Source organism: Eupeodes corollae, chromosome 1, assembly GCF_945859685.1.
Source record: "Eupeodes corollae chromosome 1, idEupCoro1.1, whole genome shotgun sequence".
Lineage (NCBI taxonomy): Eukaryota > Metazoa > Arthropoda > Insecta > Diptera > Syrphidae > Eupeodes > Eupeodes corollae.
In genome coordinates, this window is record NC_079147.1 from 175,915,744 (window position 1) to 175,934,339 (window position 18,596).

The 18,596-nt window shown below is 29.0% G+C and overlaps 1 protein-coding gene across 2 annotated transcripts in view; it reads left to right on the forward strand.

Annotated features, from left to right (window-relative positions):
• The window catches only part of LOC129938399 (leucine-rich repeat-containing G-protein coupled receptor 5A), a 94,947-nt gene that overhangs the window by 70,697 nt on the left and 5,654 nt on the right, over positions 1-18,596 (forward strand). Inside the window, exons 4-8 of one of the 2 annotated variants that reach the window (XM_056045934.1) lie at positions 1,354-1,497; positions 1,720-1,863; positions 3,220-3,291; positions 3,382-3,453; positions 16,842-16,910. In XM_056045934.1, coding sequence (XP_055901909.1) covers positions 1,354-1,497; positions 1,720-1,863; positions 3,220-3,291; positions 3,382-3,453; positions 16,842-16,910 — 501 coding nt within the window. The remainder of the gene's footprint in view (positions 1-1,353; positions 1,498-1,719; positions 1,864-3,219; positions 3,292-3,381; positions 3,454-16,841; positions 16,911-18,596) is intronic. The other variant, XM_056045935.1, reaches the window with a different exon arrangement.

The following is an 18,596-nucleotide window of genomic DNA, read 5'->3' on the forward strand; positions in this document are numbered from 1 at the left end:
TTTATTTATTTAATAATCCATAATAATAATTTATTTTAGCCTTTTGGACTGTGTTCAAAACAAATTATAAACATAAAATTTGTCTTTTGTACGAAATAGGCAGCTACAATTCTTTCTTTGAGCAAGTTTTGGTGCAATACTCACGACTCTGGAAATGCTTCTCAGTATTCTCCGAGCCCAACTTCGATCGTTCTGTCCAGCATAGAGATTAGTTTTTCAAAAATACTACACGAATGAGGAATTCTTAACTACATTCTGTCATTGTAATATTCATCTGGAACTTAAAACAAATTTCTACTAATACTTTTCCAACCCTTTATTAATTTTTTGATGTCACAGTTTCTTTTGAGCGCTTGCTTGTAAAAAAATTACGAAAGTGCATAATTACAGTTCAGTATATAATTTTAATAAGACGGAGAATCATGAGATATAGTGACAATATTCCGTTAAGGCCTAGTGACTTTCAACTCTTAACAATTCTTATATGTGAGTTATGTTCTCAATGATAGGGGTGACCTAAAGTTTTTAAGCAGAATCCGAACGGTGAATTTTGAGCAAGAAATGTTCATGCCAAGAATTACTCTTGGAGTATTTGTCAATTCCTTGCAGTAGGCAATACCCATTAAAAACACAGACATGTTGAACACAAGACCTCTGGTATGATAGCCCTACTTACTACTCATGACGCCACGGGTAATTTTATCCCTGGTAATGTTAGTAAAATGTCAGGACCTCTTTTAAGATAAATATTCCAAAGCTTACGATAACTCCATATTTTATAAAGTACTGTTTTCTTACTAATTGAATAAATTTGAATTAGAAATTGAATTGAGTTAATTTGAATCGATGAGTGTGAAAACGGTACAAGCGGTTAAGGTTTTCAAATTAAAATTCTAGTCAATTAAGGAAATAATTTAGATACCTAATGAAAAGTTTTCGAATTGTTGCACCTCACTCACTTTATCAAAATCGATTTAATTTTTTTCGATCTTAAAACGAAGTAAAATTCTGTACGCGATTTTCAAATTATTTGAATTCTTAATTGGTGTCATTTGTTTTCGAGAGGAGGAAATTGTTTAAAACAGAAGAATTTTCATTTAAAGAAAATAAACCTTAATTCTTTTATATTCTTTTATTCCATTTGATTTGTTAGGAGTAAGACCTTCTACCTAATGATTTATTAAAGGGACAAAGCATTTTAAATTATTTTTTAGCACACCAAATGTCTTCTTCATAACGTTTTAAGTAAAACAAGCTAATAGTGATATTTTTAAAGTAATTGAATTAAAATATTGTTATGTTCAAATAATTGTTTTGTGTTCCATTTTCTTTTGTTCTTCTCTCTTCCTACAGAACTCTATCTGACAATAGCCTTTCAGACATTCACCAGAATGCATTTAGTGGTTTAGTTAAATTGAAACGTTTGTCATTGCAAAATTGTGGCCTTAAAGTGATACCTGGTGATTCATTTCAAGGACTTCCAAACTTAATTTCGCTGTAAGTTTCTCATAGTCATTAATATTACGTACTAATATTGATATAAATCGAATTTTTATTTTATATACATTTCTTTTTATTTCTGTTAAATGCACAAAATATTGATGTCCAATAACGAAATCACAAAAAAAATTTAAAACAAAAATTTAATCACGCGCAATTTGTGGCAATTCGCACTTTTGAAATAAAAAAATCAAATAAAATTGCAAAAAATAAAAACAGACAGCTAAATGGCAATTCGTTAGCAAGCATGGATGCAGATAGCTTAAAACATCTACAAAATCTAAGGACTCTACGTTTAGAGGGAAATCTTTTCTACAGGATTCCAACAAATGCTTTGGCTGGACTTAGATCACTTGAAGCACTGTGAGCAAAAATAAAATATTTCAAATCAAAGAAAAAAGAAAATAAATAAATATAAAAATATTGCATGCAAAACTAATTTATTATTTACAAAAATAAAATTTTAAATTAAAAATTCAAAATATTGTGAATTGAATAAAAAATGACCCAAAACAAAATTTACTGTTTCAATTGGTTTACATGAGGTTTGCTTGCAGTCAATTTTGCTCAACTCCAAGCATTCCGATAAAATTCTACGTGTATCTATTTAATTGTTGTCGCTAACGCTTTCTAATATTAATATTGGTGTTTTGGAAATTTTATGTTTTTATATTGCAAATATTTAGTATAGAAAATATAAAACATTTTATTGGAGGTGGTGAGTAGCTTAGTTGGATTATATAGCAAAAACTAATTTTTGAATTAGAATTTTTAAGACCTTGCAATTAAGTTTATTTCATGATTCAAACAAAATTAATGCGCTACTGTTCATATTCTACAATAAGTTCCAAAAGGCAAATCGGAAAAAAAAAACAGAAAACATCATCGCAAAATATAGTGACCCCAAAATTATATACTTGTTAATTAAAAATAAATAAAAAATGCTGGTAGTTTAAACAAATAGAGAGTGATTTAATTTAAATTAAATAACATGCAAAAAAATACTAACAGCTCAAATGAAAGACACAAAATATGTTGCGGGACAAAATTAAAATTTAATACATTTTGTTAAGTTTACTTTAGTTTATTCATCAAAGTTACAATGGGTACTTTACTCATTACGAGATAATATAATACATACAATTTAAAATTTTAAACATCACCACCAGCAAAGTTATTTAGAATTAATAATAAATTTGATTTAAATAAATATCTACTAACATTGAAATCAATCATTTTGCAAACAGTATGTTATATAATTTTTCTAGAAATAGGCGTTCAAAGATTTCTTTGTGATCCAATTGATTTATTATTAATTATTTTAAGTGTATTTAGTTGAAAAAAGCAACTAATTTTGAGAACAACATTAATCCCTTATGCTTTTTTTAAAATAAACATTTCACTTTAACAAGCTTAGGAGCATGAAAATAGTGGTCCTTAACTTATTTTATATTTGTACGAAATGAAAACTTTGGCAACGCTTTAAAATTATTCATAAGATAGTTGTAGGTCTCATTAAATTGTACAAACAAAATTCTATCTTATTGTTTGCTGTTAAGTAGTTTAAGCTGTACTTTACAAATTATTTCAGACAACAGATTATTACAATTTTAAATCTCATGTCTTTCAAAATCTACTTAGTTCACCACCTCCTCTAATGGCCCCTTAAGCTAAATTCTCTACCAAAGCCTAAAACCTTTTATAATTGTTTTATTGCAGAAACCTTGGAAGTAATCTTCTGACAATAATAACAGATGAAGATTTTCCAGTGATGCCAAACCTTATTGTTTTGTAAGTAAATTTCTATATTCATATATTTAACTAAAGCCAAGGCATATTTTAGAATAATTTAAAATTTAATCCTTTTTCAATCTTCAACAGACTTTTGAAACGAAACCAAATTATGAAAACATCTCCAGCAGCGTTCACCAACATAACGGCATTAAAAGTTTTGTAAGTATTTTCAAAATGTATATTTCTAAAGATAATTCTATTAGTATCTTCTCTCGAATAAAATTGATACAACCAAGACATAAAACCAATAAATCTATCAGTAACTTAAAAAGATTTATATCTATTTGTGGTGTTTGGTTTGTGTGTGTGTTTGTGGTGCTATAAGACCATCAGTATCATTGTATGCTCCATAAATTTCATATGTTGTTGTTGGACGAAAGTTCTTCAATAAAATCGACAGTCAGTTTTGATTTTATTCAGTTTTCTATCCATTACCCGCTCATTCACCCCTAAAAAAATAAAACAAACTCTGAATATCAAAAGCTCCAAAGATAGGACAATGTTTTTGCGGTATGTACCCGTAACATATTCAAATTCAGTTCACAACATTTTTGAAATATTTTATTTAATATAAAAGAGATAAAATAAACAAGCGAAAGGATAAGGAACGAAGAACAAAAATGATAAACTTAAAATTACCAATACTGAAGTTTGTCACTTTACACCCACCACCACCTTTTTTAGCTGGTTATAAGCTACCTTATCCCTATGTATCTGAGCCTTTATCGCATCCGGTGCATCTTGTCAAATAGCTTATGATATAATCTGGTGCGATTGTTGGCAAACAGCTATATACAGCGATGTTATGTACCTATATTGAATTAAATTGATGTTTTTTTATTATTGCCAACTGAGGTAAACAAAAATTGTTGGTTTTGAAGGAGCAAAGGAATAAAAGGCTCTTCATTTGCTATTAGTTTTTCTAAATATAAATATCTGTACATGCAAACTGAACATTTTCATGACTTTCATTAGTTTAAATGTTGTTTTTTGGCAAGTAAAACTCTACTTTGCATTTTAATGCACAATAAGGTTGGAATTTCAATTATGAATGACCGAAATGTTCCTTCACAAGTGTTTTATTTTTAAAAGTGCATATGAAAAAACGCTTTTAAATCTAGTCATAGCACGAAACTTATTACAAATACTAATCAATTTTCTTTATATTACATTAAACTGGTATTCACAGAATCTTCTTTATTTGATAAAAGAAGGAGCGGGCGTACTGTCAAGTAAAGAGATTCTTTCTAAAACCGCACATCAAGAATGTGGAATAATTTATCGAACTCTTTTATTCACTCCCATTTTGATATTTAGAACGAATGTGCACCGGAATCCCCTCTTAAATCTTTTCTTAATTTCTTAACGCTCGCACTGTGTTTAAAACAAATAGATTATACTATACAAATTACCCCTAGAGTGCCTGTAAAAACTTGTTGAAAACCTAAATCCTGGTCATCAGTGGAGCTTAAAAAATGTGGAAAACTTCTTTCTTAACCTGTGTTTATATAGTTTAAGCAGTCATTTAAATATCCTGATTTTTCGATTTTATGGAAATATGCGTTTCTTAAACCAAGACAGGGTTCCAAGTATCTTATCTGTACCTATTGTCCTATACCTTAATTGTCTGTTATCACAAAACTAGTTGAATCTCTTGTTTGTGATGCTCTTTTCTTTACCTGATCCTTTATTTTCTGTAATAATAAACAAGGATAAAGAAAATCTTCTTCTTTAAATCTATTTGAACTTCATTTTGCATTGATGCTTCCAAAAAAAATATAACAAGTTTTCTGTGTATTTCCAGAATATAGTAAAGCATCTAACAAACTTAGCCATGAAGTATTTTTAAGTCAATAAGAGTTAATCATGCTACATTAAACACCATTTAATAGTGTTGTCCTCAAAAGTTACCATTCTAATTCGTTTTTTGTTTATTCTGGTGTTCCTCAAGGTAGCCACCTTGGTCCGTTGTTATTTCTTAAAATTCAATGACAATTATATTCACAGATAACGTGAACAGTACTTTGAATTATTACAAGATGATCTACTTCGACTAAGGGTATTGTGCAATACAAATTGTTTAATGTCAAATATTGACATATAAAAACAATGAGTTTTACACACAAATATAAAGTTAATCTCTACGAACTTGGAAAAACTCTTTAACTTCTCATAATTTATATCATTTTGAACTCAAAGCTAACTTCTATTGGTCATATTAACTACATTTAAAACAAATCTAATAGAACTCTTGGATTTATAAACAGATTTGGCAGGGAATGATCTTTATGTTCTTAAAACTCTTTGAGTATCATTTTTCAGATCAGTTCTTGAAAACGGTTGTATAATTTGGGCCCTTATTACTCAGCTCATATTCATGAACTTTATGTTTTCTATCATTATCACAACGAGTTGCTTTGCCCCATTATCTTGATAGGCTAAAACTAATAGATCATTCATCCCTAACTAATCACACTGAAAGTATCTGCAACTTTTCACATTCTGAATGAATACATTACATCTTTTTTTTATTTGTATGTCGATTTCACTTTAATGTTAGCCAAAATAAGTTGAGAAATCGAGTAGAGATCGATTGAATTTTAGCCGATCAAACTATGGTTCTAACACTCCAATTAACCAGTAATTAAACATATATTAAGAAAATAATTTTATTTTGAATTCTGTTAATAAAGATATCGATTGCTGTAGTTTCGAAATCATTTTTTCTTCACATTAATCAAATTTTTAACTTTCTGTTTAATATTTGTATCCATATAAATTGGAATTTAGTGTAAGTATTTTATTAAATTGTATTGTCCGTTATTTTCTCTTTGAATACATTACATAACTAATAAAATTCTAAAAAATGCATTATTTTCAAAAAATAAATAAATCAAAACAATTCTACTATCCATTATATAAAATATTATTATTAACGTCTATAGGAACCTATTGTAATGGGTTCGATTTTTGAAATTGAAATTTTCGACACTTCTCAACGTTTCTAGGTCGCAAATATCAAACCAATTATTCTAAGAGAAATGTCTAATCGTGCAGGATAACTTTTTTCGTGGGCCATATCTCAAAAACCGTAAGAGATATGCAAAAATGAATTTCGAAAAAACCCAGTGGTTGTTTTGTTTATTTTAGTATAATAACCCTCTGTCAATGGTTGTAGTTTTCCAGAATTGAAGAAACCATTTTATATAGCTGAGTAAATCTCAACAATTTCCATGCTTTTCGAAAGTTTGATTTATGGTAAGATACAATTTTTACAATAATAAAGAAACGCCTATGTGATACTCAGAAAGTCCTTGTGACTCTGTAGTGGTTCAACTAATTTCAAGCTATATTTTAAGTTGGTGTTTCTTAAATAGTTACAAACTTAAATTGTTACAAATTGTAAGGCTTTTTAAAAATCAAATCAGTCTATCAGCATATTGGATATATTGTTGCTGCGGCGAACAATTTAGTTGATTGCATTAGAAGGAATAGCAAGGATCTTTGGGATCGTTCTGTTTTACAAACCACTTATACCTGGCTGGTTGGGTCAACAATCGAATATGCTGATTTTATTTGGATTTTAAGCTATAAAGTTGAACATTTTTAGAGGCAATTCACTAAATTTGTGTGCCGTAACATGAAAAAGAATTTAAGCCTTGGCTTCATAGGTACAATTAACTTGGGCTTAAATTACTAGAATTTAGAAAAAATATTTATTATGTTATTATTGCTATCAGATAACTTCATAGATTACAATTTTTGTACCATCTAGACGATTGAAAACAAAATATTTCCTCTTGGAACAATTACATAGAACAAATTTACCAAAATATTAACTAATATCAAGATTAAATTTCATGTTCAATGAAGTATTTCTTTTTTTTTGATCTACCTACAACTACCTACAACTTTTGCATTACCAGCAATTATAATATACATCCGTCGCCCGTACTTCTAACCTCACAAACTAAAATATATCGTTGATATAACCAATAAGTAGTACCCGTGGCATGATAGTTAGTGCGTTGGACTTAAAATAAAAAAAAAAAATAAAAAAAAAACAACGAAATATGAAAAACAAAATGTTAGATAGTTAGATTTGCTGCTGTGGTTGTTCTAGTTTTAAGTAGTTTATAGGTAGAATAGGTAGTTTAAGTTAGTTTAAAGTTTTATTTTAGGACGTAATTTTAAGTAGTTTGTAAGTAAAAATAAAAAAGGATATTGATATTAGTTTTTTTTTTCAACTTTTCTAATAAATACAAAATAAATAAAATTAAAATGAAGTAAAATTGATCTTAGGGCCGAAAGGCATTAGTTTTAAGTGTTATAGTTTAACTTAGAGTGTCCGTATGGGACCATTAAGTTAGTTGTAAGTTATGGATAATTAGGCTAGTTTTATGAATTTTTGTCTAGCTTTAAGATAGGTTTAAGAATGAATTAATAAAAATGAATTTAAAAAAAAAAAAAAAAGTGCGTTGGACTGTCATGCCAGAGGTCTTGGGTTCGATCCCTGCCTATGCCACCAAAAGTCTTTTCACGGGTACTGCCTCTTGCAAGGATTTGACAAATTCTCCAAGAGTAACTCTTGTCATGAAAAAGTGCTTCTCGAATTAGCCGTTGGGATTCGGCACATAAACTGTAGGTCCCCTCCATTCCTGACAACATTACTCGCACACAGGAATGGTTGAAAATTGTAAGTCACTAGGCCCTGGTTCTCAACGGACTGTTGTGCCACCCAATTTATTTATTTATTTATAACCAATAAGTGAGACTTATTTATGTAAAATGGCTTACAAAAGTCCTGTTTGAACTAGGAACATAATCTTTTTGACGAAAGATAGACACAAGTTACTTCAATTTCAGCTCCTAATTATGTTATTTTAGCCTAATGTTCTTAAAAATTATAAAACAAATTAAATTTTCGTTAAAACCAACCAAAAGTGAACAAATCAAAATAAGTGTCTTTAAGTTTAAAATTGTCAAAAAAACTCTTTAAAAAACTTTTTTAATTAGTATTTTTTTGCGTAATAACCTCATTCTTTTGGTAATTTTATATTCATTTTTGGATTTGTTAAATCGTATATGAAAATAGTAGTTGGATACACCTTTAATGAGATACAATTGATGTTGTTACGGTAACTGAAAAATTACATACAATTTGATAATAAGACACAAGAGACTTTTTTGGACAGTACAATTATTAATTTTTCTATGAATTACTATCTTAACCGTACTACGCGAATGTGGAATACCTTGCCCCTTTCCCTGTCATTGCAATTTTTAAAAATTCAAAACCAATGTACACCGACATCTCCTCTCCAACCTCTCCCTATTTTGAGGGTGCGTTTATTATAAAACAAACAAAAATTAGGAATAGTTAAAAAACTTAGATTTAAAATACATAGATAAAAATAAATTTAGTTGGCAACCTTATTCATGTATCTTTTGCTTTGCAGCTTCTGTTGCAACATTTTTATGCTTTATGGATGTCTATGCTTGCACCTTGTGTAAAATAAATATAGATATATGTACTCCAATGCATCCTTGTAGAATAGATAACGAGGGACATAATAAAGTATTTGCTGAGAAAGAATGTTCCCTTTATTGTTTTTTTTTGACCAATTTATGGACAGGAAAAGACGTAAAAGTAAACTGTAATAGATATAGATTACAACAGTACCACTTGACATAAAATAAAAGAAATAATGAACAATTTTGTAAGGACATTCGATATGCTTTCTGCCGAGGAGACGCCGAGATTGTGTTGTTTTTACTGGATTTTAATTCAGGAAAGATGTTTTGTATTGTCTGCGCAATTACATTATATGGAATATCGATATGTTGGGAAAGAGTATGTCGTATTTGTTTTATATTTTATATATTTGTTTAATTTGTCTTTTAAACTGTGTGAACAGTAACACATTGGTCATCAATTAAACTTCCGAACTGCCAGTGTAGTGTTAAAATATTGTGAACAAAAATATATTCTTTAGTTCTTTAATGGTAATAAAATAAAACACATTTGTTGAATTTATGTTTTTAAAGTTATTGTTTGATATTTCCATTTACTCGTATAATTCAAATGTTGAAAGCATACAAAGTATTGTTTCAACACTTGTAAACAATGGTCCCTTCAAAAAGACATACAATTTATCAAATCAAGAAATAATTTACATAAATTATTTAATATAATAATAAAAATTAATTATTTTAATAAAAATTTGTAGAAACTGAGTACATGAGTATTAAAAGTCATTTAAGTTTTGTATCAAAAGATTCCGTTTTTACTCTGTAAACCACTAGGTTTAAGCCACTAAAAATCTTTAAAAATTCATTAAGTATCAAAATTTAACCTTTTAACATTGAAACTTGAGTCTTGAACCATAAAACACATGTTAGCTTTATTTCGAAAAAATCGTAATTTTAAAATAAATAAAAAGAAGCTTTTTTCGGATTGTCGCCAAATTTGACGAAATTGAATATCTTTCGAGTGCCACTAAGAAAATGTAAAGAACGTAGATTTGTGGTAATACATACTGTCCTTATAACTCCGTAAACAACATTTCTATGAAGAGAAAAATTGATAAGTTGCATGCGAAAAAACGAAACTTTTGGCATTTGACAGTTTTTTAAACCGCTGTAGCTTCTAAACACTCCTTTTTGAAAATAAGTGAGTTGAGTTATTTTGTAGTGCATTTTAGCAATGTCTAACTGAAAACCTTTTTTGTACCGCTTATAGTTTAAAAGTTATGAATTAAAAACGGACATTTTCCACAAAAACCTTAATAACTTCTTATGCTCACTTAATATTTTTGGGTTACTTTCATAAAACCGTACCTATTTCTAGTATATTATCTACCTATTCGGTTTTCATTAAACTTTTTGACTTTTTGGAAATATTATAATGTTGAAAGAAAATGTGCTTGAATTTCTACTAATATGAAGTATCGTCGTAAAGTAAGAAGTAATCTATCTGAATTTAAGGAATATTCAACCTTTTTACTTATTACTAGGGCAACCAAAAATATGTGCTAAAAAATTAATTTTAAGCGTTTATAACATAACATATATGCCCTCAAAATATGCTCAATAAATGTAAAAAATGTTTATAAACTCTTCTTCACTCTAACTTTTTGAAGATAAATAAAACATCCAAACAAATTTGTTTAATGGCGTTTAGTTCAACTTCGCACACATATATTATTTGAAAAAGAAAAAACAAAACAAAGTTAACAAAGCAAATTAATTTTTGAATAAAAGAAATTTTATAATTTCAGCAAATAGTAAGAAAATTTATTGCAAATATTTGTTGCAGTAAATACTAACATTTCACTAAAATTTTTGAGAACTAAGCTTTGTTTGTTTGATCGAAAAACACTTTTATACGTGGAAAAGCTCCGTTCAACGTAATAGAAGTAATCGGAGCGCATTTGAATGCTAAAACGTCAGTTCTTAATGTGCTATGGATTTCTCTCCTGACAAAGCCATTGCAATTACTTTTAGTTTTTCGAAGCCAGCATTTATTTCCATTACATGTTCTATTTTTTCTTCACTGATTTCGCAGCCTTGCTGTTAATGCTGTAGATTGTCTTCACCACATTACTTATAGTTTGTATTCTGGAATTGAACGATAAACCACGTGATTCAATGTTTGAAATTGATGTTACTAGAAAGCCATAGCTTGATGCTAAAAAAAGCATAAAAAATCCGAACAATTTTTTCAAAATGCTTAGCGTGGTTCACCGTTTCGAGCCATCGTGTTTTGATTGGTTGTGGAGGAAGGTCAGTCCAGGTTCTATGTCTCTAAGAGTTTTCACTCTGGATGGAGCTTTTAAAAACACTTTTTACTTTTCAATGTCAGCATATTCTAATTTGTGTAACATGCATTATTTTTGGGTAGAAAACTTGAATAGATTGTGGCGCTTTTTCCATATACGGAGAAACATCTGATAAAAATAAGTAAGATTGAGTCTTTGTTAAAATCTTCACCCAGAATTCTCACCGAATGATCGAAAAGCCGTGCGATGATGATTGAGAATCATTTCCAGTTGAACTACATTTAATACAAATGTTTCTTTAGCGAACGTCTCATCTGGATCTAAAATTCCAATGATAACATTTGCAACATATCTGTTTGCTGCGTCTGTTGTCTCGTCCATTGAAACCCATAAAAATTGATTTTTTTTTGATTGCATCGATTGTTTTTATGTACAAATTGTGTACATATTTTTATCGAAGGGTCGTTTCGAAGGGTTGTTTACCTGCCCCCACAAAAGCACCACACTAATTTTTTTTTTCAAAATCTGTATGTTTTGAATCACTCAAAAAACTGTTGCGTTTCATTCTTCGTTCCTATTGATGCTTTGTTATTATTGCATGCCTTTACAAAAAAAGAAAAATCTGCCTTTTGAAAGAAAAAATTCAAATATATGCATTTTCAGTGAAATATGCAAAAATTTGCCCTAAAAGATGCGTTTAAAAGACGAAGATTTCAATGAAATGTATTTCTATCAAAGTCTCGTGTTAATAGTGATGTTAACAAAAAACTATGTTCGAACATATTTTTGGTTACCTTCAAAGTAATTTTATCTTATTAAAAACTTAGTTTTCAACATTCAGCTAAATTTTGGGAAAGACAGTTTTTTTTTACAAAAAAATGAAAACATTCAAAACATTATTAAAACTTGGTAAAAATTGATTGTTGATTCAAATGTCAACATTGAATTTTGGCTTCAATTATTATCATTTTCGATTTATACAAAATATTGTTGTTGACATTTTGTTAAATTTTTATAAAAATCCTACGGTAAATTTTTCATAAAAATTAAAATCTATACAAAATAGTACGCAACATTTTCAAAAATTAATGTTTGATTCTCGATATCTCGTCATCTAATTAAGATATTGACTTCAAAATGTGTGATTTTAATTTGTGCGATGATAGCAATCTGTACAAGGAATAAAAATATTCAAAAATTGCTTTTCGACTAAAAATCTGGTTAAGAAAAATAGATTTCGAAATCAAAATATTTCATCATATGCTTTTTATTGATAAATTTTAGTTAATTTTTTTTAGAAAAAATTATTTTTTAACAAAACACGAAAACCGACAAAAACAACAAAACAAAACTTTTCTTTGTTAGTTCTGGAAACGGCATAACTGCTATCATCACAACGAAAGCAAAATTCAGAAGGGTACATTTTGTATCATTTTAGGGTATACAAATAAACAAATTGAGTACTAAAGCCTATTGACTTACAACTCTCAACCATCCCAATGTGCGACTTATGTTGTCAGGGATGGAGGGGACCTACAAGTTTAAACCGATACGGCTAATTTGACCTTAGATACTTTTCATGGCAATTCTCGGAGGATTTGCCACTTCTTCGCAAGAGGCAGTAACCGTGAAGAAAAAACTTTAGATGGCTCATGCAGGAATTGAACCCAAGACCTCTGTACCACATAAAATACCATTTTACTGTATACCGAATACAAAAATTACTTAATAAACATTTACATATGCATGTGCATAGCATATGTACAGTACTTATACTAATTATTAGGTTTGAAATGCCTATAAGTATGCAATAGATTTTAACAATTTCTTTGAATAAAAACTAGTGTCATATTTTGAGGCTAGATTTTATTATCACAATACAAAATAATAAATCTTGATTTGTGAGTAAAAATGTGTTCTTTTTTTTTTGTAAAATATATTTTCTCCTTCCATATTATCTCGATTATTATATCTGTTATGTTAATGTAAACAGCTGAGAACATTAGACGCATATTTGATAACATTGTATAAATAGTTGCGTATCCGCCAAAACGTTGTACTACAGAAGTTTTATATTAAAAATTGTTCTATTTTGATTGTAACTGAAAAAGCATTTGTTCTAGTCCAAACTTGACCTCAAGCAGTTTTGTGCAGCATTATTCATTTTATAAAGCTTAATGTCTAACGTTTTGCCTATCTTGGAAGTATTTGGCTAGTAATAAATACATAAAAGATTTATAAAAAATAATTCATTCGTAAAATAAAAAACACACAGGACAAATGGAAAAATCCGTCAATAAGTTTGTTAATACAGTTTGCCAGCTCATGTACCGAAAGAACAGATGTTGTTTAATTTTGTAAAGCATATCAATACATTTTTTCAAAATATTTCCATACGCGATTTTGCGGATTAGATTTAGTTTTTCCAGGCATATTTACTAGAATAAAAATAACTTCATTCAAAATCTTCTACTTAAGATACATGAAAAAAAACATTAACCTTTTTATTGGAAGAGACTAAGACAAACTAACAAAAAACCTATTACTATTTATGCTTTGATTTATTTTTGACTACTCCCTTTTACGAAAATAAATACATTTAAGTTTACAGTAAAAATAAAGAAATTATTATAGGATAGGTTAGGTTAAAGTGGCTTACCATGACGGAATCGGTCACACTTAGGCCAGTTTATTGGCCCATTGTGATACCACATGAATCTTGAGGCTCCCTCCTAAACTCAATGGAACCATTTTTAGTCCTTTACGAAACGTGAGAGGCTAATTATGCTAATATGATTTAGATCGTTAAAGAAGAATTCTCCTAGGTAATTCTTACGTTTTTGAGCTATAGCAGGGCTTGTACAGAGAAGGTGAAGAACTGTTTCCTTCTCTTCCTCGTCGAAACAGCATCTGCAAAAGTCATTTGAAAATACGCCTCTCCGCGTGGCGTGCTTTCCTATTAGAGAGTGTCCGGTTTTGGCACCTATTGTCGAGCTTATATGCGATCTGCTTAGAGATAGCAAGCACCGTGATCGCTTTAAATCTAGTGTTGGCCAGATGTTTTTAGTGACCTGACACGTGGTGATGTTGTTACACCTGGTGTTTGCCTTCTTCATATTCATAGCGTCTTGCATTAGCAATAGTTTAGATACAGAAGAAACTATTATAAAACTACATAGTTTTGCCGACCCAAGTGAAGGACACCTCTACAACTTTGTAAACTTAATTTAATTTATGAACGTTAGCAAAACCAAATTTTGAAATTATTTTGGGCTGTAAAAGAAACTATTATTACGAGTATATTAATGACATAAACAACGCAAAAAATATGAAAACACACTTAATACAACTACAAAATTTACAAAACCGATTGTATTTTTAACTTCCCATAGGAAATTATTGTAATGGGTCAGATTTGTCAAATTGAAATTTTTGACTTTTCTCGACGTTTCAAGGTCTCTAGAGTCGAAATATTTCCATGGCTCAAGAACCAGAAAAGATATTGACTTCAAATAAATTTTGTTATACAGATAATAATGCAGAAAGATGCAGAAAGGGTTCTCAAAAAAATTGCGTGGGTGTTTTTTTTTACCATAGCAGTTTAAAAAAAATGAAAATTTTGGTTAACCCTATATATCTCACGAACCAATGACGCTTAAGACTTGAATTATATTTTATATAATATATTATAACTTGATACCAAACCAACATATTTTTGGGAAAATCCAATTAACGGTTTTTTCATAAAAAAACTGAAAAAAAAATTGTGTTAGTTTTAATAAAAATGATTTCACCTCCAAAAGTATTTTGTGCAACGAAAAATAACTTTTTTAATATTCGGTAAAATTTTGAGAAAAATCAAATCCACAGTTATTCAAAAAAATTAAATCTTCAAAGAAAATTCAACAAAAGTTGGTAAAAATTGATTTTCGACAGAAATATCTTTTAAAAAATTTGAGATTTGAGGGCTTTCAACTAATTTTGACTTATAAGAAATATTGTTTTCAACATTCGGAAACATTTTGAGAAAAATCTCATTAACAGTTTTGTTTACAAAAAATAAAAACCTAAACAAAAAAATAACAAAAGTTGGGAAAATTGATTTTCGATTCATATACCTATCTTTGTGAAAATTTGAGATATTAGCTTAAAACTACTTTTATCTTTTAAGAAAATATTGTTTTCAATATACAGTTAAATTTTAAGAAAAATCGAATTGACAGTTTTCTTACAAAACGCTAAAAACCTAAACAAAATTTAACCCAAGTTGGTGAAAATTGATTTTCGACACAAATATCTTTTCAAAAATTTGGGATTATGGCTTAGAAATAGTTTTAAATTATAACAAATATTGTTTTCAACATTACGAAAATATTGAGAAAAATCGAATTGACAGTTTTCTTACAAAACGCTAAAAACCTAAACAAAATTTAACCCAAGTTGGTGAAAATTGATTTTCGACTCAAATATATCTTCAAAAATTTGGGATTATGGCTTAGAAATAGTTTTAAATTATAACAAATATTATTTTCAACATTCCGAAAATATTGAGAAAAATTGAATTGATTCAAAAAATAAAAAGCTTAAAAAAAAATAAAAGTTGATTAAAATTGATTTTGGGCTCAAATATCTTTTCAAAACTTTGAGATATTGGTTATAAACTACTTTTATTTTTAAAAAATATTGTTTTCAACATTCAGTAAAATTTTGAGAAAAATCTAATTGACAGTTTTATTTACACAAAATAAAAACCTAAAAAAAACAACACTAAAACTTGGTAAAAATTTACTTTCGAATCAAAAAGCTTTTCAAAATTTAAAGATATTGTCTCCAAACTTTTTATTTCATAGAAAATATTGTTTTCGATATTCAGTAGTTTTTTGTATAAAAATCCAACAGTCTGTTTTTTCATAAAAAAATAAAATCTACAAGAAATAGTACGCAAATTTGGTAAAAATTGATGATCGGTTCTTGATATCTCTCAAATTAATTTCATTCATCTAATTTGTACAAATTTAGGAAATGCTATTAAAATTATTAAACATTTTTTCGACTAAAAATTTATGTAACAAAACTAGATTTTCAAACTAAACTTTTTTTTTATACGAAAAATATTGTTGGTAATTTTAAAATTTTTAAGAATAATTCAACTGACAACAAAACACAAAAACCTACAAACTTTTAAGCAAGAGAAACGACAGACAGGATGGAAAGTTATCAGTGTGGGTCGCATCGCAGCCTCTTTTTTTGAGTATGATTCTTAACAAAAACCTTAGTCCGGCAAATAACTTTTTTTTTGTAAATGATATAAAAACATTGAGTGTAGCTTCGGCTGCGTGGCACGCAGAACACGCCAAGATCAAAATGAATTTCTTCTGGAAAGATGATTTTTTTTTAAATCACCATCTTGACTAAGCGTTGTGCCCAATGATTTTGAAGCGTATACACAACCATATTCGTTCAGCGGAAGGATAAAACTAATTATCTGTCAAATCGGACAGCCAATTATGAAATAAGTAGTATTTGAAAAAAAAAACGTTAGATGGCGGACCCTTTACGTTCTAAAATTAAATATAAAGTATTTAATAACCTCACCGTCTTGTATTCGTTTTCGCATTTTTATATAAGCAACAAAAATATTAAAATGTGTAATATACAACTACTTAACCATATCCAGAGAATTGTTTGTCTCATGCTACTTTCTTCTTTACATCTTACATCTTCTATATTTATTTTAAAGTATTACATTTTATTTGTCATTTTCAGGGAATTGGATGACAATCTATTAACCAGTCTACCAGAAGGACTCAATAAATTGACTCATCTCCAAGAGCTGTAAGTATACATCTACGACAATAGAAAGAATACAATTTATTATGGTTGATCTTTTTATCCTTTTGTTGTATACATTTAATGTGCGTATATAATATGTATATTTGTGTGTTTATGAACATAGAATTTAATCAATTTCTTTTAATTCAGCAGACAATATAATCGAGTCGCTTATCTTTCTTTTAAATTTAACTTTTTTCAGTGATGGGGATGGAAATCCTTAATTATTCTGTTTACCAGGACATTCTTATAATATTTATCGTATTTCAAATTATTTTACAAACTATGATGCGTTACATAATTTGAAATCAAACTTGACTCCATTAGAATGCGGAAATGTATAAATGTACTGTACATTTATATAGTATGTCCATTTTTCTTGCAACTTCTTTGAAAAAATAAGGGAAACCTCTTCATTTAAAAAGATGAAACTTCTATACATAATCAAGTCACTAAAAACCAGAACAATGTTTGTGTACGATGCATAGAAAGACTTTAATATAAATAAACTATTTCTGGCAAATACTTTCCGCTTTTGCTCTCATTCAAAATAGCTTTGCCAAGAGAATGCTCCACATCCTGTGATATCCTTGTATTCCGGATGTGATCTCTGTGATGACACTATAGGTATAAACGCCACTGCTGGTATGATATGCAAGTACAACATCCATACCACAAAACCCATTTAAACCATTCAGCAGGAGGGAGGGGCTGCAGCAGCAGCAATAAGTGTAGTTATGCATGTTGGGTGTGGTTGTCGTGTATTTGTAGATTGCGTTTTCATCGACTTCAAGCTTTTTGCAGATGGTTTCTTTATATTTTTTTTTGAAAAAAAAAGTGAAAATCAACTCTTACTTTGTATATGTATACACACACACAATACATAGTTATAGCTAGTCAGACATGCACTACACGACTACATGCGTTTAAAATAATGTTGCGAATGTACCACATGACCCACAAATATAAATGCTTATTTTTGTTCCTGTCTTCTACCATTCAGCAGTATTTACTTCTGCACTATATTGCATATTGCTTATCATCAAGGATAGACAACATATTAATATATATATGCATGTATTTGTGCGTCCATCCGTTGCATAAATGGGTGATGTTAATAAAAATTCAGAAAATATCCTGGAAGGATATTGGATGACATTCCTAAAGATCTAGGTTGAACTTAATTTGAGTTTTCTTAGCGAACAAAGTTTTAAAAACGGTAAAGTAAACTAAAATGTTTCTTTTTATGATTACTTTGTATTGAAATAAAGAAATAAAATACAATTTAGAACTAAAAACAGAGCTTTGTGAAGAAAACCAATTTGTGCGTATGTGGTTTTAGTTTCTTTAGGTTTTTGTATCGATATTGAAAGGGTTTTGCGTCGTATCTTTTGGAAGACCGTCAATTTTCAAAATCAAGTTGCATATTTCGAGTAAGTGCTTTTTATCTCTTAATTTAAGTACAAAAAGTGTTTGCATGGAATTATGACATCTCCTCTCAACGGCTTCGGAAATGTCCTATTTACCATGATTCTGACGTCGCTTATGCTGTTGATCAATGTTCATTACCAACTTTTCTTTGTTATATGAAAGGTGATCGCTTTAAATTTAAGATTCGGCTCCCATCGATCACCGAAATTAAGCATCAGTGAGCGCGGTTAGTAGGCAGATGGTGGACTGTCTCGAAAC